Here is a 21,568-nt window from a genome sequence, read left to right as displayed (position 1 = left end):
TAGAAATGCGAGTCTTTCTTTTCCCTTTTTAAAAAAAATGTTATGCGGGCCTCGTTCTCTCCACTCCACTCCTGAGGGTTTCTCTTTCTATTCTATCCCCAACTGTGGCACCCCGTCCCCCACCCGTGCCTTTAGCAGGGTCTCTCCCCTTCTCCCTTGGCCCCTCCGCTCAAGACGGTCTCTTTCCCGCTCCTTGCACCTCCCCTTCACAGCAGTGTTTGGCTGCCACTTTTTTTTCTTGGTCCACAGCACTGCTGAAATAAATAAATCAAGAGTTTATCCTGCAGACGCTCGTGTCACTTTCTCTCTTGCCCCGAATCGTTCCTATGTAGTTGGTAGCTAAGTTTAGTGATAACTACGGACAGGTGGTCTCTTGGATAGGTTTCACAAACTGGGAGGTTTGGAATACAAAGGACGGTTGACGTTTCAATTGAACAGCACAGCGAGCAACAAAACTAGGCAGCCAGCCAGAAGAGAACACGAGAGATTTATACACTGGATGCTCCAGTTGCACATTTTCTTACGTCTTGTTTACAAAGCCTGCGGAAGACATCCTGGGAAGAAGATCGTTAATTTGATATTTTCAGCTCCTTTTGATCCCAAATTAGATTCCTGCAAAATCAGATGTGGGTCACAGAAAGCAGTCCTCGATATCGCAGCAACATGAACTTTGTGTCATTTGTTGCTGGAAATCGGGGCTAGTCCTATGAGGAGAGATTGAGTAGATTAGACCTATATGCCCTAGAATTTAAAAGAATGAGAGGCGATCTCATTGAAACATATCAAATTCTTAAGGGGCTTGACCGGATAGACACTGGGAGGCTGCTTCCTCTGGCTGGAGAGTCTAGAACCAGGGGTCTAAGAATGAGGTGTCGGCCATTTAGGACTGAGATGAGGAGGAATTCCTTCACTCGGAGGGTTGTGAATCTTTGGAATTCTCTACCCCAGAGGGCTGTGGAGGCTCAGTCGTTGAGTATATTCAAGGCTGAGATCGATAAGATTTTTGGACTCTAGGGGAATCAAGGGATATGGGGATCGGGTGGGAAAGTGGAGTTGAGGTCGAAGATCAGCCATGATCTTATTGAATGGTGGAGCAGGCTCGAGGGGCCGAATGGCCGACTCCTGCTCCTAATCCTTATGTTCTTATAAAACTAGCAAAATTGTTTGTCCAACTATATGTTCCCAAAAAAATTCTGTGATGATCCCAGTGGAGAGGATGTTCAAAGTAGGTCCAAAATCATACCGAGTGGGTTCAGGAGACAATTAGTTGTATTTCTGGAGAGAGAAGCGATTGAGGGATATGCTCAGGTGGGGTTGTTCTCTCTTTTTTTAAAAAAAGGGCAAGCTCATTAGATCCAATACCATTTCCTGCTCCTAAAAATTCTTACATTCTTAAAATCTGTACTGATGTGAATTTGCGTTCACCAAGTTGGTACCAACGCACTGCATTCTTAAGCAGAATTTGGGTTCATACATGGGTGAATGACCAAACTCAGCTGTGGTACCTGGTGGGTGAGACAATTTCCGACACACCCTACCCTAATGTTTCTCCGAACAGCCATCTCAAGACCCCCACTGGGGCAAGTCAGCAATCAATGGTGTGTTGGGATGGGACCTTAAAATGGAGACAGAAGTTCCACAATGTCTTGTAGGTAAAGGCACTACCCTGTGTTGTGTGAAGACATAAATCCCAGAAGGCCCACCGCTTGATCCCTAATCTATACTCCAGCTGTGGTAACAGTAGCGCACTACAACTAGCCTTGTGTGAGGACAGGACTAGGCTCGGGCATGGAGCCGCCCACAAATAGCCTGCCAACATTCACATCTCACACATGAAGAATACCCATCTGGGTGAGGTATCAGAGGGGCACCCAATGACCCACGAAAGCGAACTACAACAAGGAGTCAACTCCACCAAGAGAGATGGGGAGAAATTTGGTGGAAAAAGGAGGGGGGGGGGTGCAAGCTCTCTGGATATAGAATTATTTGGCATTAACATGAATCCCACCCACATAATGGGGCTAATAATGCACTCGTGTCATCCGTAGCACTGATGTCAGTGGTGCCAGTACCCCATATTATTGGCTACTCAAAGGCCAACGGGCACAACATGGGCTGGAACTGCTTTTGGGCACTCAAAGCCTGCCTACGTACGATCTGTGTTCGAGGCTCATTAAGGCTCCAGAAGTTCAAAGTGTCATAATGCACCTGGGCTGCTGCAGGGGGACGTTCCTCCCAATGAGTTGGATTCTTGGTTTCTGAGGGGTGACGTGATGCCAGTACCTGCTTTGCTCGATTGCAGCTATTTCTGTCTTCCTTTCGTGTTCTCCTTTTCCCTTCTTAATGTACCGATTGGTTTGGCTGCTTTGCAACAATTCCATCTGCTGGCAGCCTCTTAAAGCTGCACCCCTCTCCGCTTCTGCTCCTCTCCGAGCTTTTGCTGCTGTTCCCCTACAAACTGCCCCTTGCCTACGGCCTTCCCCAGCATGTCATGTGCTATGTGCCAGGAGCTCTGAACATTTGGTTAAGTTAGCTGACCCCGTGCACTACGGCCCGAGGGCCGCTTCGTGCTCCACAGGTGTGAGCAGCGGCAGAAACGCCACAGCGCCGGGACGGCATCATCGGGCCGACAGTGCCTTTGCCGATGAAAACAAAGCCCGACTGTGCGGATTAGACTTGGAAATAAACACTAACTGCTACCATTTGTTCAGAGGTATCTAATGTTCCTCAGATACCGCCTGCCACTTCCATCTGCGCACTTGCCCAGGGTAACTTTACAAAGGCAGCAGACCATTAAACCTCCAGAGTTTTGCCCTTCTGCGCTCCTTTTTGATGCCTTGTCTTACTCTACACATATGGTTGAATCAGCCCATTCTTTAATAGGTCATGACACACTGGTTTCAAATTGCTGAAACTTGTGTTGGAATCTGAAGCAATAGCAGGAGCGTGCAGCCTCAATTCTTTTGCCTGACTGGTCACCAATACCGTTTCAATGTTTTTGCGGTTCAAAGTGGTTCTCCTGTTCCTGTCTTCCCAAATTGGGACGGTAATGGAGGCAGGGTGACTACTGCCCATCTGGCTTAAAACAAGACATTCATCTTTCAGGGTGCGGCGCCAAGCATATTTGGTCATTTGAAAAACCAACAGAAAAGGTCAAATTTTTCCACAATGTGCGTGGGTGTGAGCAGCACGGTTTCACTTTCGTGAACGCACGAGCGGGCCCACGGCACGCCTGCTTAGTGGCTTTTAATACCACGCCCCCCCCCCCCACCCCGTCCAGTTTCAAACACCGGTGAACCCCGATGGGTAGCGCCAGATTTTTAAATCTGTAAAATCGTGGGAGAGTGAGGCACCCGTGTGCCACACCAGGGTATTCCACAAACCCGTGCGCCCCCACAATCCTACACACAGCCACTTCCTAATCTCAGCCGTGTCACCTGGGCTGGCACCAGGAGAGTCGCTCCGTGGGGCTCTCGCGCGCATCTTTTTGTCACCAGCTAAAAAGTGCAAGCGACTAGAAATCAGCAAAAGTTCAAATCTAACTGTAATTCACGTGAGCCAAATGGTCGAGTGTGTATGACATAAAAATGTCCAAAATAGCCAAGAATATTTCAAGCTTAAGTTGCAAAATTGGGTATCAATTATTCCCCTCAATCTCTGCCAATAGGCATTAATAAGGCCTGTTATGCAGACAACAGACTTTCTCCTGCAGTTCACTGTGGGGCAATTAGAAAGCCATTAACACAGCAGAGAGTATCTGTTAGCTAGCTGCCCTGCTGAGAAAGCGGCATCTCATCTTGCGGGTTGTCAGCCAGCAGGCTGCTCTGGTGGATTCTAACTGACCGGCCACAACAATACCCGAGCTATCATTGCAGATGCAGCAAGGCCACTATCCCCTTTCTCTTTCTCTCGCTCTCTCTCTCTCTCCCTTCCATTAAGCCAGTCCCTCTCCCCCTCCCTCTCTTAGATAGAGGGAACCTATTTCCGCTGGTTGGGGAGTCTAGGACTAGGAGGCACATTCTAAAAATTAGAGCCAGGCCTTTTAGGAGTGAAGTTAGGAAATACTTCTACACACAAAGGGTGGTAGAAGTTTGGAACTCCCTTCCGCAAACGGCAATTGATGCTGGGTCAATTGCTAATTTTAAATCCGAGATTGATAAGATTTTTGTTAACCAGAGGTATTAAGGGATTATGGGGCAAGGCGGGTCTATGGAGTTAGGTCACAGATCAGCCATGATCTCACTGAATGGCAGAACAGGCTCGAGGAGCTGAATGGTCTAACTCCTGTCCCTAGCTTTCGATATTCCTAGCCAACATCCCCAGCATCGAAGCTCTGACCACGCTCAATCAGCTCCGATGGATGGGTCACATCGTCCGCATGCCTGATACGAGACTCCCAAAACAAGCGCTCTACTCGGAGCTCTGACACAGCAAGAGAGCCCCAGGTGGGCAGAGGAAACGCTTCAAGGACACCCTCAAAGCCTCCTTGAAAAAGTGCAACGGCCCCACCAACACCTGGGAATCCCTGGCCCAAGACCGCACAAAGTGGAGGAGAAGCATCCGGGAAGGCGCCGAACACCTCGAGTCTCTTCGCCGGGAGCAAGCGGAAGCCAAGCGCAGGCAGCGCAAGGAGCGCACGTCAACCCAAGCACCCCACCCACCTGCCCCTTCAACCACTGTCTGCCCCACCTGTGACAGAGACTGTAGGTCCCGCATTGGACTCATCAGTCACCTGAGAACTCATTCTTAATGTGGAAGCAAGTCATCCTCGGTTCCGAGGGACTGCCTAAGAAGAAGATATTCCTAACAGATGTGAGGATCTATATAATATAAAGAGTAAACAGCCTGACCTGAGGACGCCGCTGAACAATGAAACACAGGACAAGTTTGTTTCTGGTCCTGGAAATAGTACTGCATTCAACTTGGCTGCTTTTACATTGCTCTGGTTCTACCAGCTCCCAGTGTGAAGTTCCCACACAGCCTGTGGCGGCACCAAAGTAAATTTACTGGATTAGCTGGCCAGTGTAAATACTAGGTAAAAAAAAGTCTTCCCTGCCACTGACCTGGTGAATTTACTTTGGTGTTGCCACTGTGCTTCAAGGAGCTGGCGGCATTTACCGTGGCGCTGAGCGCAGTATAAAACCAGCTTCCGATTTCAAATCTTTGGAGCTCTGCTATGCTGCTGTGTGTGGCGTGGCGCCCTTGGTATTCTTTGGTAATCTGCGGCTGCCTTAATAAGCTGCTTCTGTCTTACTGCCAAGTCATCTGAACCAAGTAATATGAAGGGGCTCCAGCCACGCTGAGTCAGGCAGTGAACCTAAGCCCAAGTTACAAGAGCACTTTACAGCCTTCTGGACCCAACAGTGAGTTCAACAATTTCAGACCATAACCTCGGCCCCATCATTTTTTTCTCTCTCCCACATGGCAGCTGTCGATCATTCTGCCATCGCCATTTACACTTCATCTAGAGTCATCTTTTGTTTCTTAACTTGTCCCATTACCATCTCCTTTTGCCTCGCACCATCATCCCTTTTGTCTCTTAATCTCTCCTGCCTTCCACCCTATCACAGACCTTCCCCTTTTGTTCTTTCCTCCCCTCCCCCCTCTCCCGGCCCCTGCACTTGCTTAAAAACCTGTTCCATCTCCAACTTTTTCCAGTTCTGACGAAGGGTCATCGACCGGAAACTTTATTTGATAGTCAGATTTTTGCAAGATAATGGAGTAAAGGGTTATGGGGAGCGGGCAGGAAAGTGGCTTAAGAACATAAGAAATAGGAGCAGGAGTAGGCCAATCGGCCCCTCGAGCCTGCTCCGCCATTCAATAAGATCATGGCGGATCTGATCCTAACCGCCAATCCACTATCACAGAACCATCTCCTGAATCTAACAGAATTGGACACACGAAATAGGAGCAGGATCAGGCTACACGGCCCCTGGGCCCGCTCCGCTACCCACAGGGCCATGTCCGATCCGAACCTAGACTCGTATCCAAATTCCTGCCCGCTCCCCGTAACCTTTAATTCCCTTTACTTCTAGGAAACTGTCTATTTCTGTTTTAAATTTATGTAATGATGTAGCTTCTACAGCTTTTTGGGGCAGCATATTCCATGGACCTACCACCCTCTGAGTGAAGTAGTTCCTCCTCATCTCAGTTTTGAAAGAGCAGCCCCTTATTCTAAGACTATGCCCCCTAGTTCTAGTTTCACCCATCATCGGGAACATTCTCCCCGCATCCACCCGATCCAACCCCTTCACAATCTTATATGTTTCAATAAGATCGCCTCTCATTCTTCTGAACTCCAATGAGTAGAGTCCCAATCTACTCAACTTCTCCTCATATGTCCATCCCCTCATCCCCGGGATTAACCGAGTGAACCTTCTTTGTACTGACTCGAGAGCAAGTATGTCCTTTCTTAAGTATGGACACCAAAACTGTACGCAGTATTCCAGGTGTGGTCTCACCTTGTACAACTGAAGCAATACCTCCCTATTTTTATATTCTATCCCCCTAGCAATGAAAGCCAACATTCCATTGGCCTTCTTAATCACTTGCTGCACCTGCATACTAACCTTTTGAGTTTCGTGCACCAGGACCCCCAGATCCCTTTGTACTTCAGTACTTTCCAGTTTCTTGCAATTAAGATAATAACTTGCTCTACGATTTTTCCTGCCAAAGTGCATAACCTCACACTTTCCAGTATTGTATTCCATCTGCCAAATCTCTGCCCACTTACTTAGCCTGTCTATGTCCCCTTGAAGGTTTTTTATGTCCTCCTCACTCACTACTTTCCCTCCCATCTTAGTATCATCTGCAAACTTTGATATGTTACACTCGGTCCCCTCCTCCAAATCGTTAATATAGATTGTAAAGAGTTGGGGACCCAGCACTGGCCCCTGCGGAACACCACTAGTTACTGATTGCCAGTCTGAGAATGAACCATTTATCCCAACTCTCTGCCTTCTGTTAGATAGCCAATCCTCTATCCATGCCAGAATATTACCCCCAATCCCGTGATTTTTTATCTTAAGCAATAATCTTTTGTGTGGCACCTTGTCAAATGCCTTTTGGAAGTCTAAATACACTACGTCCACTGGTTCCCCTTTATCCACCCTATATGTTACTTCCTCAAAGAACTCCAGCAAATTTGTCAAACATGACTTCCCCTTCATAAAACCATGCTGACTTTGTCCTATTAAATTATGATTATCCAAATGTCCTGTTACTGTCTCCTTAATAATGGACTCCAAAATTTTACCCACCACAGATGTTAGGCTAACCGGTCTATAGTTTCCAGCCTTCTGTCTACTGCCCTTTTTAAATAAGGGCGTTACATTAGCAGTTTTCCAGTCTGCCGGGACCTTTGCCGAGTCCAGGGAGTTTTGGAAAATTATTACCAATGCATCCACAATGAGCCCAAGATCAGCCATGATCTTATTGAATGGCGGAGCAGGCTCGAGGGGCCAAGCGACCTATTTCTGCTTCTATTTCTTATGTTAACTCGGTTTCTCTCTCCACAGATGCTGCCTGACCTGCTGAGTATTTCCAGCATTTTCAGTTTTTATTACAAAAGCAACACTGGCAAAAGCCTGGTGGTGGGCAGATTCGAAGGGGGAAAAATTCGGTTGCTTTGCACCTCCCGTTAGGGCACTAATGGGGCGCAAAGCAACTAGCGCCCGGGCGCGGCGATGTTTGAGCCGCTCGCGAAATTGACCAGACATTCTGCAGCGGCGCTAAACACTACCGCCATGATCTCCTGCGCCGGCAGATCGTGACGTCAGTCGAGCGTGCAACGCCCCGGACCGGATATTGAGTGGCGCCCCCTGCCTTACCGCCTGCAACGACAGGTTGAGGGGAGCGTTTTGCAGTCGGGAAGGGACTAGGGGAGCGCTATTTAAAGGCAGCTGCTTCCTGCCTTTTTCTGTTGCCGACATTTTTGTACCACGCACTCAGAGAGCGAGAGCGACAGACTTCTGGAGAGATTCAACGCTGTGTGGAGGAGTTTTGGGTACTGAGCAGCACTGTGCAGGTTCATTTTGATTTGACCTTCCTTGCATTGATTTAGAAGAGACTATGGGGGCTGCACTCGGAGCTCTTTCCCTGGGCCTCTCCATTGTTCTTTCCGGCAGATTTGATGTACAGGTCTCTCCAGGCTGTAATGAGCAGGGTGTGGATGGAGCGCAAGATCGACCCTCCCCTTTAAGAACTGGCAGGCGCCAGTGTGTCTGTGTTCCATTGCTGACTGACATCACCTGAGCTTCGCCAGCGCTCCTCGGCATTAGCGCCTTAAGAGAGGTATGAAGCGCCTAGTTTAGCGCTCCAATCACCTCCGGGGGCGATAGAAGCCAAGTTTGCAGTCGGAGGCGATAATTAGCGCCAGCTGCTAAACTTTGCGCCCGGCTGATAATTGCGCCTCAAACGGGGCGATACTGAATTTCTCCCCCTCAGATTCTGAGAAAATAAAAGAAATTAAAACCTTGGTTATTTTTCCATTAACCTCAGAGAGTGAGGTGCGTATCTATTTAATACATTAAAAGGGCAGAGGCGCATGCAATGCACGTGAATATCACATGTCAGGCATTACACGCCAGATGTCACATTTTGTTAAGAGATGCGAAACAATCTTAAAAAGCTGGGCGCTTCTGAGCTGCAACCTGAAACGGACAAGCACATTCCAAGGTGCTGAGCTGCTCGACAGCAATTAAACTCTGTGTGGAGCATAAACACCGGCACGGACCAGTTGGACCTGTTTCTGTGCTGCACATTCTGTGCAGTTCTATGCAACTGACCTGAGCCTTTGCTTTACAAGAATTAGAATTCATGGCCTTCAAGAGACACAGTTCCAGCACAGCAGAAAACATTGGGCGTTACGGGGAATCACCCCCGTCATTCTAAAGGAGTGAATTATCCAACTGCCCGCAAGTAACCAGTGTCATTCTTTACTCATTTCGGTAGCAGACTTCATAAACAGCAGAGAGTGGAAGTGTGGGGTTATGAAGTGGTGGCACAGTGCCACATGATGGTTAGATTCAGGTTTACCCTCCATAGAATCATAAGGATTTACAGCACAGAAGGAGACCAAAATAACAACAGAAAATGCTGGAAAAACTCAGCAGGCCAGGCAACATCCGTGGAGAGAGAAATAGAGTCAACGTTTCGGGTCAAACCCTTTGTCAAGACTGGAAAAGCACAGGAAATGAAATAGATTAAAAGGCCGGGCTGGGAGAACAAAAGAGAAGTGAAGAGTCATTATTAGGTATTCAAAACGAGACGAGATGGTGATAGGACTAGTGGAGACAAAAGACGGCTCTAGATTAGGTGTGAAATGCGCTGGCAGAATGGGAGACAGCTGCCATGTGGGAGAGAGAAAAAGCGGGGGGTGAAGGGCCAAAACAAAGGTGTGGATAAAAAATAAGTAAAAATGTAATGGGGGCCGAGGTTATGATCTGAAATTGTTGAACTCGATATTGAGTCCGGAAGGCTGTAAAGTGCCTAATCGGAAGATGTTTCTATGTCTCGCCTTGAATATCTCTTAATGTCTCTTCACCTCTCACCGATCTTCCATTTTGTTCTTTCATCCCCTCCCCCATTTCCCAGCCCCCAAACTTGCTTTTTAATCTGTTTCATTTCCTGCTTTTTTCTCAGTCCCGACGAAGGGTCTTCGACCTGAAACGTTATCTCTGTTTCTCTCTCCACGGATGTTGCCTGGCCTGCTGAGTTTTTCCAGCGTTTTAGAAACATAGAAGATTGGAGCAGGAGCAGGCCATTCGGCCCCTCGAGCCTGTTCCGCCATTTAATGAGATCATGGCTGATCATCCAAATTCAGTACCCTGTCCCTGCCTTCTCCCCATATCCCTTGATCCCTTTAGCCTTAAGAAATATATCCAACTCTTTCTTGAATATATTTAATGAATTGGCCTCCACCGCCCTCTGTGGCAGAGAATTCCACAGGTTCACCAGTCTCTGGGTGAAGAAATTCCTCCTCATCTCAGTCCTAAATGGCTTACCCCTTATCCTTAGACTGTGACCCCTGGTTCTGGACTCCCCGACCATCGGGAACATCCTTCCTGCATCTAGTCTGTCCAGGCCTGACAGAATTTTATAGGTTTCGATGAGATCCCCTCTCAATCTTCTAAACTCCAGCGAGTATAAGCCCAATCGACCCAATCTCTCCTCATACGTCATTCCTGCCATCCCAGGTATCAGTCTGGTGAATCTTCGCTGCACTCCTTCCATGCAATTATTCACATTTTTATTAAATGGAACCTGTGTTTTGGGGATTTCTTGCTGCAATTCCTTCCAGTTTGCTGTGACAGCAACAAATGGCTGGCCCGATTCCCCTGTTGACTCAGGGAGGTAAGTGGTGCCTGTGCGGCGGAATAGGGTGCCGACTGCCAGATGGCGAACGCGGACAAGGAAGGCCACTCAAACCCAAACCAGCGCATCCACCCAGAGGACCGTGGATCCGCACTCGACCAAGAGTGAACTGCTTCAGCAGGGAAGCAATGGGGGGGGGGGGGGGGGGGGGGAATTGGGAGAGAAAGAAATCATTGTTCACCAAATCATATGAATGTTACAACATGTGATAACACAATTGTACAAATAGTGATTCTGTTGCATGTACAAGGGTTTAATTCATTTTTTCCCCCAATTGAAATCCTTTCTTTCATCTCCAGTTTTAAAAGTGCTCTCATTTTAAGGTGATGACAAAGATTGCAGAGCTCAATGTAAATTAATCCTCCGCTCCACCAAAATATATCAATTCACTAATGCTTAGGTGTGGATTACTGGTAATAAAAAGATTAGTTTATGCTGGTGGCAAAGTAGAGAGTTTAGCCATGTTATTATACGAGCATGTGGATCATTTATAAAGTCAACAAGAGAATGAATGATGCCTTTGAGAAATAAAGTCTCTCCAGGTTTTTCCAAAATTGGTGTCTGTGTTCCGAGGAATATTCTACACAAGCAAGATAGGGTTTATGTAAGTCAGGTCATTTGTTGTGATCGTTAAACCTCGCAAACATTAGGACTAAAGCATAAACAGCTAACTCGTCCTTACAGAGGGAGGCTCTTTCATAGAAAGCCACCAGTTAAGGTCCTCCGCTGCGGAGTGAAGAAAAGCAGTATCTGGTCTACGAATGAAAGAAAGGAAAAAAGACTCGCGTTTCTCCCGCGCCTTTCACCGCCTCAGGGCGTCCCAAAGCGCTTTACAGCCAATGAAGTACTTTTCAAGTGGAGTCACTGTTGTAATGTAGGAAACGCGGCAGCCAATTTGTGCACAGCAAGCTCCCACACACAGCAATGTGATAATGACCAGATCATCTGTTTTAGTGATGTTGGTTGAGGGATAAATATTGACCCAGGACACCAGGGAGAGCTCCCCCTGCTCTTCTTCCAATAGTGGCCGTGGGATCTTTTACATCCACCTGAGAGGGCAGACGGGGCCTCGGTTTAACATCACATCCGAAAGACGGCACCTCCGACAGTGCGGTGCTCCCTCAGCACTGTCCCTCCGACAGTGCGGCGCTCCCTCAGTACTGTCCCTCCGACAGTGCGGCGCTCCCTCAGTACTGCCCCTCTGACAGTGCGGCGCTCCCTCAGTACCGCCCCTCCGACAGTGCGGCGCTCCCTCAGTACCGCCCCTCTGACAGTGCGGGGCTCCCTCAGTACTGCCCCTCTGACAGTGCGGCGCTCCCTCAGTACCGCCCCTCCGACAGTGCGGCGCTCCCTCAATACTGCCCCTCTGACAGTGCGGCGCTCCCTCAGTACCGCCCCTCCGACAGTGCGGCGCTCCCTCAGTACCGCCCCTCCGACAGTGCGGCGCTCCCTCAGTACCGCCCCTCCGACAGTGCGGCGCTCCCTCAGTACTGTCCCTCCGACAGTGCGGCGCTCCCTCAGTACCGCCCCTCCGACAGTGCGGCGCTCCCTCAGTACTGTCCCTCCGACAGTGCGGGGCTCCCTCAGTACTGCCCCTCCGACAGTGCAGTGTTCCTTCAGTACTGCCCCTCCGACAGTGCGGTGCTCCCTCAGCACTGCCCCTCCGACAGTGCGGCGCTCCCTCAGTACTACCCCTCCGACAGTGCGGCGCTCCCTCAGTACTGCCCCTCCGACAGTGCAGCATCAAGAGTGCCAGCCTAAATTTTTGTGCTCAACTATCTGGAGTGGGACTTGAACCCACAACTTTCTGACTCAGAGGTGAGTGTGCTACCCACTGAGCCACAGCTGATTTCTACTGGGCGGTAGTCAAGGTGCTTCAAATGGATTGTTAGTCATTGTAGCCGTCATTTTAGAAACCACAACAGGATGGCTTTTAAGCTTTGTGAAACTCTTCAGTGTGATCAGAGGCTCTTCCCAAAGTACATTTAATCTGTGTCAGCCTAGGTATTGTCCCGGCTAGCTGCAGACACCGGTGGTGAACCTGCACTCACCTGGGCGCTTTGTTTATGTGTAAACTTGAGCTACCATTGCAAATTTCCCAATGGGCCTCACATGAAGCCACGCTCACTTATAAGGAGCTTTCAGAATACAATCTTTTGTCCCAGTTATTCACCTTTTTTGATCCCACTTCACAAGACATATCAGATCAACTAACTGCAAAGGTATTTGAAATTCAGACCTCTCATTTCAAAACAATGTCCTTAGTATGCTATGACTTTCTCAGGATCTCCGAAGGAAGTACATAATCCCAACAAAATTTAAAATTCCTTGGAAAATGCTGAAAAGTGTAAAAGTGCACTGATTATACAACTTGAACTGTGAGTGCAGAACCAGAGGACACAAATACAAAACGTACAAGCCTCAATTGAAACTAAAGATTAGAAAATTATTTTTTTGTAGCTTAAGCAGTTAATCTTGTGTCAATTCTCTCAAGCAAAAAAGAGCCGAATAAATACCTGGGATGAATAGAAATGGGACTGAAGGTTACAGGGCTAGGTACAGGCAGGAATGGTCGGATATTCTAAGGGCACAGTTGATGCTGGGACTATTGGAATGTCATCTGTGGAAAACAACTGGTTATGGTTGATTAGTGAAGATGTAAGTTAGCAGCATATGTAGCGTAGTTTTGAGACCTATTTGATTAATACCTGCATAAAAAATAGCGTACATAGGACTTAGTATGAGCACCTTAAGTGTTCATCCATGACCTTTTCCATTCAGTTCTATCCCAGAGTCAGCCGTGCTCAATGGGACGCACTCTCGCCTCTGAGTCAGAAAGTTGTGGGTTCACGTCCCACTCCAGGGACTTGAGCACAACAATCTAGGCTGACATTCCAGTGGAGTGCTGCACTGTCGGAGGGGCAGTACTGAGGGAGCGCCGCACTGTCGGAGGGGCAGTGCTGAGGGAGCGCCACACTGTCGGAGGAGCAGTACTGAGGGAGTGCCACACTGTCGGAGGGGCAGTACTGAGGGAGCGCTGCACTGTCGGAGGGGCAGTACTGAGGGAGCGCCGCACTGTCGGAGGGGCGGTACTGAGGGAGCGCCGCACTGTCGGAGGGGCAGTACAGAGGGAGCGCCGCACTGTCGGAGGAGCAGTACTGAGGGAGCGCCGCACTGTCGGAGGGGCAGTGCTGAGGGAGCGCCGCACTGTCGGACGGACGGTACTGAGGGAGCGCCGCACTGTCGAAGGGGCGGTACTGAGGGAGCGCCGCACTGTCGGAGGGGCAGTACTGAGGGAGCGCCGCACTGTCGGAGGGGCAGTACTGAGGGAGCGCCGCACTGTCGGAGGGGCAGTACTGAGGGAGCGCCGCACTGTCGGAGGGGCGGTACTGAGGGAGCACCGCACTGTCGGAGGGGCAGTACTGAGGGAGCGCCGCACTGTCGGAGGGGCAGTACTGAGGGAGCGCCGCACTGTCGGAGGGGCGGTACTGAGGGAGCACCGCACTGTCGGAGGGGCAGTACTGAGGGAGCGCCGCACTGTCGGAGGGGCAGTACTGAGGGAGCGCCGCACTGTCGGAGGGGCAGTACTGAGGGAGCGCCGCACTGTCGGAGGGGCGGTACTGAGGGAGCACCGCACTGTCGGAGGGGCAGTACTGAGGGAGCGCCGCACTGTCGGAGGGGCAGTACTGAGGGAGCGCCGCACTGTCGGAGGGGCAGTACTGAGGGAGCGCCGCACTGTCGGAGGGGCAGTACAGAGGGAGCGCCGCACTGTCGGAGGAGCAGTACTGAGGGAGCGCCGCACTGTCGGAGGGGCAGTGCTGAGGGAGCGCCGCACTGTCGGACGGACGGTACTGAGGGAGCGCCGCACTGTCGAAGGGGCGGTACTGAGGGAGCGCCGCACTGTCGGAGGGGCAGTACTGAGGGAGCGCCGCACTGTCGAAGGGGCAGTACTGAGGGAGCGCCGCACTGTCGGAGGTGCCATCTTTTGGATGAGTCATTAAACCGAGGTCCCCTCTGCTCTCTCGTAAAAGATCCCATGGCACTCTTTCGAAGAAGAGCGGGGGGGGGTGGTTCTCCCCGGTGTCAAGGCCAATCTTTATCCCTCAATCAACATAACAAAAGCAGATGATCTGGTCATTATCACACTGCTGTTTGTGGGAGCTTGCTGTGCGCAAATTGGCTGCCACGTTTCCTACATTACAACAGTGACCACACTTCAAAAGTACTTCATTGGCTGTAAAGCGCTCTGAGACGTCTGGTGGTCGTGAAAGGCGCTATATAAATGCAAGTCTTTCTTTCTGATACAAGTTACAACAGCGACAAGCTGCCTGCCTTACAAAACCACTGTATGTTGACTCAGTGCTGTTGCCCTTTGTAGTTTGTCTGCTTGTGTAAAACCTGTCGCACCGAATCCAAGGCTGAGCCAAAGGTAACATTTCCCGAGTCTACTTGTGGCTGGAATGCCAACGCGCACAATGAACAAATCGACTGTTATTTGCTAATCAGCCCTCTAACCCATGTCCGAAATATGTTCAGATTCAGTACTATTTCTACTTGTACAGATACGCCGCGATGCTTTGAGTTTGGCATCAGTACATATTGTACTTTTCTGTCTCCTCACTGGCTGGAACCACTGACCACCCTCCAGTCACTGGGTAACCTTCACACCAACAAACACTGCGCCAAGTCCCAGGCTGATGGTTCTGATAGAAATGATGTTTGCAGTCTTGTCTGGCGCACAGATCTACTCAGTCTAGGCAGGTCCATCAATATAGGAGAGCTTCTCTACATAGGTAACCACAAAAGGGAACTAAAGCACCAGGCACGCCAGCAGTCAATGGGAACAATAATGCAATGGCAGACACCTAATGTACAGCAGGCACCAGAGTCCTATAGGAGCGGGGACAGGACTGGACAGACTAGATGCAGGAAGGATGTTCCTGATGGTCGGGGAGTCCAGAACCAGGGGTCACAGTCTAAGGATAAGGGGTAAGCCATTTAGGACTGAGATGAGGAGGAATTTCTTCATCCAGAGAGTGGTGAACCTGTGGAATTCTCTACCATAGAAGGCAGTAGAGGCCAATTCATTAAATATATTCAAGAAGGAGTTGGATATAGTTCTTAAGGCTAAAGGGATCAAGGGATATGGGGAGAAAGCAGGGACAGGGTACTGAGTTTGGATGATCAGCCATGATCGCATTGAATGGCGGAGCAGGCTCAAGGGGCCGAATGGCCTACTCCTGCTCCTATCTTCTATGTTTCTATGGGACAGATCAATGTGCCTCGTGGGCTCAACACAACACAGTGCAGCCAGCCAGCGGAAAAGGCACAGGGAGGCTGTGCCCACACTACGCACAGGATACATCAGGGCTGGCAAAAATATTTAAATTATTAAGTCCTGCCAACAGTGCGACTGGAGCACCCGATCAGTGCTCTAGTTGCACAGCACCCGGTTGGAATGGGCACTGGGGGGTGGGGGTGAGGTGGTATTAAAAATGTTAGGGAGATAATTGTCCATGGCATCCCACACGAGTAAAATATTGGACACAGTCCCACAGAGCTCAGAGACCTCTTCTGGTCTCAGGTGCATGTTTCATGCACAGATATTTCATTTTAAACATATTCACATTTCTTTTTTAAATGGTGATAGCCAGGAATGTTCAAATCAACAACAATACTCACTTGGCCCGTCACTAACTTGGAAGTAGAAAGAGAAATTACAAGAAATCCAGCTGACAGTGGTACACAGCGGAACGGTTACCGCGCTTGATACTGAAGTTTTTTCTCCTCCTGCTCCTCTCCACTTGTTGCACTGGGTGCCCTCCAGTACATTGCCCAAGTGACTGTTTTTTTTTAATAGACCCAATTTTAAACTCGGGGCGCGTTCTGGGCAGGCAGGAGCAGAGCTATAGGGAAACCCCCATGGCCTCCGCGGCACGAGGTCATTTTAACTCCCAGGGCCTCATTTAAACGGTTCTGCTCTGTTTCTGGCCCGACGCTGGGGTCCTACATTTGGACTTGGTGTCTTCAGCTAAGGAGGTAAATAATCAGCCGGGATACCCACTTCTAATCCCTGTCCAGTGAACCCCGCTGGAAAGCGTACATGTCGAGATTAAGTGAGGGTGGGGTTAGGCTGCACTGCAATGTCCCACCATGGTCAAGCAGAACGGTCACTTGGCAATACACTGGAGAGGAAATGACACCCACAGAACCGTACCCTCTGTAAGAATCAACATTTTCAGGAAAGACAACTAGCAAAAGACCACCAGAAATAGAAAAAAGAAAACGTTGAATTTCATCCGACCTCCTTGATTTTTAAAAGTGAGAAGATTCCTCTCTTTTAATTTAGGCCTCCATTAGGCTGCTGATTTCTCCTTTCCTGCCCTGCAACATTAGCCTGACCCTATCAGTGTTTCCTGCCTACCTGCTAAGGCCTTGATACGCGAGCGTTCGAAGAGTCGTGCGGAGCTGTTCTCATTGTCCCATTCCTCCTCGTTGGCATCCCAGCGGTTGTTGATGTCATTGTACTGCTGCTGGATCTCAATGTTGTCATAGTCGGTGGCTGTCGACATTGTGCTGCTCATCCTTTGGGACAACGTGTGCTCCTCGATCACAACTGCAAAACAAGAGATTTGTTTCATCACTAAAGTGCATGATCACTGGTACAGTCAGAAAAATCACTGAATTAGCTGCTCTGACGATTCAAAACGTTAAAGGAGTTTGTAGCCGAGGCTGTTCCCACTAGTTGATGGTACAAGGACCAGGGGACACAGACTTAAGGTTTTGGGCAAGAGATACAGGGGGGATGTGAGGAAAAACTTTTTTACGCAGCGAGTGGCGAGGACCTGGAACTCGCTGCCGACGGAAGTGGTGGAAGCGGAGACACTCGAATGTTTTCAAGGGGAGACTGGATAGGCACTGGAGGGAAATAAACCTGCAGGGCTACGGGGATAGAGCGGGGGAATGGGACTGACTGGATTGCTCTACAGAGAGCTGGTACGGACTCGATGGGCCAAATGGTCTCCTTCTGTGCCGTTATGACTCTATGACATGGAGCAGGTGGCTCCCAGGAATGATCTCTGATGTGTCCTGAGGTCCATTCCCCTGCTCACTTATCACGCGAGTGTCTCACCTCCTGACTCCCCAAAGCCTTTCCACCATCTACAAGGCCCAAGTCAGGAGTGTGACGGAATACTCTCCACTTGCCTGGATGAGTGCAGCTCCAACAACACTCGAGAAACTCGACACCATCCAGGACAAAGCAGCCCGTTTGATCGGCACCCCATCCACCACCTTAAACATTCACTCCCTCCACCACCGGCGCACCGTGGCTGCAGTGTGGACCATCTACAAGATGCACTGCAGCAACTCGCCAAGGCTTCTTCGGCAGCACCTCCCAAACCCGCGACCTCTTCCACCTAGAAGGACAAGGGCAGCAGGCGCGTGGGATCACCAACACCTCCAAGTTCCCCTCCAAGTCACACATCATCCTGATTTGGAAATATATCGCCGATCCTTCATCATCACTGGGTCAAAATCCTGGAACTCCCTCCCTAACAGCACTGTGGGAGCACCTTCACCACACGGACTGCAGCGGTTCAAGAAGGCGGCTCACCGCCACCTTCTCAAGGGGCAATTAGGGATGGGCAATAAACGCTGGTCTTGCCAGCGACGCCCACATCCCAGGTAAAAGCATAGGAATAGATAGGATCGGTTATACTTGTTATGCCCACCACAGTTCAACAGCCTGCCAGTTCACACATGAAGAGTGCCCACTTAGGTTAGGTACTGGAGGGCAACCATGGATCCGTACCCCAGCAAAAGTCAATGCCTTAGGGGAGAAATGGAGAGAAGAGAACTTTCTTTGAAAGAAAAATGGTGACATGAATCAGTCATTCATGAAAGAAAGACTTATGAAATAATACTGAGCGGCCTACGGGTGGCGCTGTCCAGGGAGAGTATAAATACTCGGGCACGGGCCCAGCTTGCTCAGGATATTTTTAACAGGAACTAGTGAAGGACACAACTCGGCCTCCATGTTGTAAAACAGTTGATTAAAGCTTTGTTTAACGCTTAGACCAAGTGCCTAGTAGTTTTCTTACGTCAAATGGCATATCCAAGCTTTTATGACAGGCAAGGTATTGTGGCACGGTGTGGCTCAACATCAACACTTGCACAGCAAACTGAACTGTATGCTGACAGAACCCAATTCTACCAGTAGGGTGAGATGCGGGAGTTAAAGAGGAGCCATACAACAGTGTACACCTCTCATGCAAATGGCGCACATCGCAGTCCGGTACAATTGCTGCACTTTACATTGCAATTCAACCTGGGGATTGGGTGGTGCGCGTGGGTTCGCAGCACAACGTTCGTTCTGGCCTGGGTCTGAATCTAACCCAGACTGAGTTCTTCGTGCACTCATTCTCCCGGCTGCCTCTGCATGCAACGAGTTCGGAACGGTTTAAATCCAGTCTCAAAAAACAGGCCTAGAGGTTGACACTAGTGTCTATCTCACTCGGAAAAGATATTAGGTTGAATTAGGGAATGGAAGTGTCCGAAATTAGGATCAACACACATAATGGACCAGATGATGTCGGGGGCGATTTTGTCTATGGGGGCGAGTTGGAGGCGGGACTGCTGCTTGTCGGGTTTTAGTCCCGCCTCCATTGATTTGTGGCCAACCCACGCTATTTTCCCTTGATTGACCTTGTTAAGCCCGCCCAGCGGGCGTAGCAGGCCAATTAAGGGGATGCTGGTTGCAGAGCATGTCAACATATTTGACAGATGAATTGTCATCATTTGACAGCTTTGTGAAGATGTCAAACAGTGACATTCTCTGCAGTTTGATGAGGTCTTGCATAACAACATCTTTTACAGAAATGAGATGGTTGTTGCATCTGAGAATGCAACGGCCATCTGTCATCTCCACCGCGGAGATCCGAGACTCTCCGCATAAAAACCGACTGAAGCCTGCAGGAAGAAACAAAGGTAAGTACACTTTTACTAACACTTTGCACTTACCTCAGATACTCACCTCTGCACTCTTGCACCCATCACTTACCTTCACACCACACTTTTGCACCCCCCGACCCCCGCAGACCCAGTACTCGCCTTGCTGAGCTGGCGGGTTTTGGAGCCTTCGGGAAGCCCGCACTTCAGCACGAAAAATGGGGATAATCCTATTTTCTGCCTGTTACCTACCTGTTACCAGGCAGTTAAGTGGCTTTAATCCCTTCCCGCCTCCAAGGAGACGGGACCCGGCGCGGGACGGCTACCCGCCTCCTGGGAAGATGGCATGGAGGCGGGTTGGACACCCGCCCCCAAATTCTGCCATTTTCCCGGCAGTCCCGCCCTCCAGACCCACCTCTCCAGGGCTGGCAAAATCGCCCCCGTAGTTCTGCATCTAGCCTGTGCTACATTTAAACTAGGACACCTCGACCAAGCACTTAATGAACATTAAAAAGTTCACAATATAACTCGAATCCTGTGTTTTTCCACTCTATCCTCTGCCTAGCTCTTCACACACAGTTTTGAGCGAATGGGGGCAGCTATATGCAAGGTAACCTTGTAGCTCAGATCCTTCGTAGCATACTTTTAAAAACCTGCTATTTGCAGCACTGAGCAATAAAAGGCCGGATTAATTGTGTCAACAGCTTCTCATCTTTACACTCCTTAGTAGCTCTTCAACAGAACTCGAAGCCATGAAACGTTATCTGGAAAGTATCAGTGCTGCTTTTGCAAAGTCATTTATCACGCTGACATTGCTCACAGATCTGCTGTGTATTTCAGTTTTTATTTCAGATTTCCAGCATTTATATTTACTTTTTTTTTAATCTCTGGATTTATCATTCTGCTGCTAAACTGGGTGTGACCACACAGTCCATTGTGAATCATGCAGAGCTGGAGCAAGTAAAATATTATTTTAATAGGGAGGACCATCAGTTCTCGGAATTAGGGCCTGGTTCTGGTGCTCCCTGGGTTGACTCCAATACATGGCAGCAAGCCACTGAGATTCAGATCTGATCATTATTAATCCACAGCCACTGGCCACCCACTCGGAATAGCTTACATCGGCTATACGGCACAGAAACAGGCCATTCGGCCCAACCAGTCCATGCCGGTGTTTATGCTCCACTCGAGCCTCCTCCCGTCTTTCCTCATCTAACTCGATCAGCGTAACCCTCTATTCCCTTCTCCCTCATACGCTTGTCCAGCCTCCCCTTAAATGCATCGATACTATTCGCCTCAATCACTCCCTGTGGTAGCGAGTTCCACATTCTCACCACTCTCTGGGTAAAGAAGTTTCTCCTGAATTCCCTATTGGATTTCTTGGTGACTATCTTATATTGATGGCCTCTAGTTATGCTCTTCCCCACAAGTGGAAACACTCTCTCTGTATCCACTCTATCAAAACCTTTCATCATTTTATAGACCTCTATTAGGTCACCCCTCAGCCTTCTTTTTTCAAGAGAAAATAGACCCAGCCTGTTCATCCTCTCCTGATATGTATACCCTCGCATTTCTGGTATCATCCTTGTAAATCTTCACTGCACCCTCTTCGGTGCCTCTATATCATTTTTATGCTATGACGACCAGAACTGAATGCAGTACTTGCTTGAAAATCTGCTCCATTTCCTGCTTTTTCCAGTTCTGACGAAAGGCCTTCGACCCGAAACGTTGACTCTGTTTCTCTCTCCGCGGATGCTGCCCTGACCTGCTGAGTTTTTCCAGCGTTTTCTGTTGTTATTTCGGATTTCCAGCATCCGCAGTGTTTTGCTATTGCAGTACTCCAAGTGTGGTCTGACCAAGGTTCGATACAAGTTTAGCATAACTTCCCTACTTTTCAATTCTATCCCTCTAGAAATAAACCCTAGTGCTTGGTTTGCTTTTTTTATGGCCTTGTTTTCAAATCCCTCCATGGCCTCACCCCTCCCTATCTCTGTAATCTCCTCCAGCCCCACAACCCCCCGAGATCTCTGCACTCTTCTAATTCTGCCCTCTTGAGCAATTCTGATTTTCATCGCTCCACCATTGGCGGCAGTGCCTTCTGTTGCCTGGGCCCTAAGCTCTGGAATTCCCTCCCTAAACCTCTCCGCCTCGCTACCTCTCTTTCCTCCTTTAAGACGCTCCTTAAAACCGACCTCTTTGACCAAGCTTTTGGTCACCTGCCCTAATTTCTCCTTATGTGGCTCGG

General features: G+C 49.3%; 1 protein-coding gene across 2 annotated transcripts in view; it reads right to left on the bottom strand.

The window, feature by feature from the left end:
- Positions 1-21,568, bottom strand: part of sptbn2 (spectrin, beta, non-erythrocytic 2) — a 678,353-nt gene that overhangs the window by 572,544 nt on the left and 84,241 nt on the right. For both annotated transcript variants that reach the window (XM_085976259.1, XM_085976260.1), the window contains exon 2: positions 16,799-16,990. In XM_085976259.1, the coding sequence (XP_085832385.1) occupies positions 16,799-16,958 (160 nt within the window). In that variant the 5' untranslated portion in view covers positions 16,959-16,990. The remainder of the gene's footprint in view (positions 1-16,798; positions 16,991-21,568) is intronic.

Source organism: Somniosus microcephalus, unplaced genomic scaffold, assembly GCF_052327205.1.
Source record: "Somniosus microcephalus isolate GS21.2 unplaced genomic scaffold, FLI_Smic_1.0 unresolved_chr2, whole genome shotgun sequence".
Lineage (NCBI taxonomy): Eukaryota > Metazoa > Chordata > Chondrichthyes > Squaliformes > Somniosidae > Somniosus > Somniosus microcephalus.
This window is presented reverse-complemented; position numbering and strand designations above follow the sequence as displayed.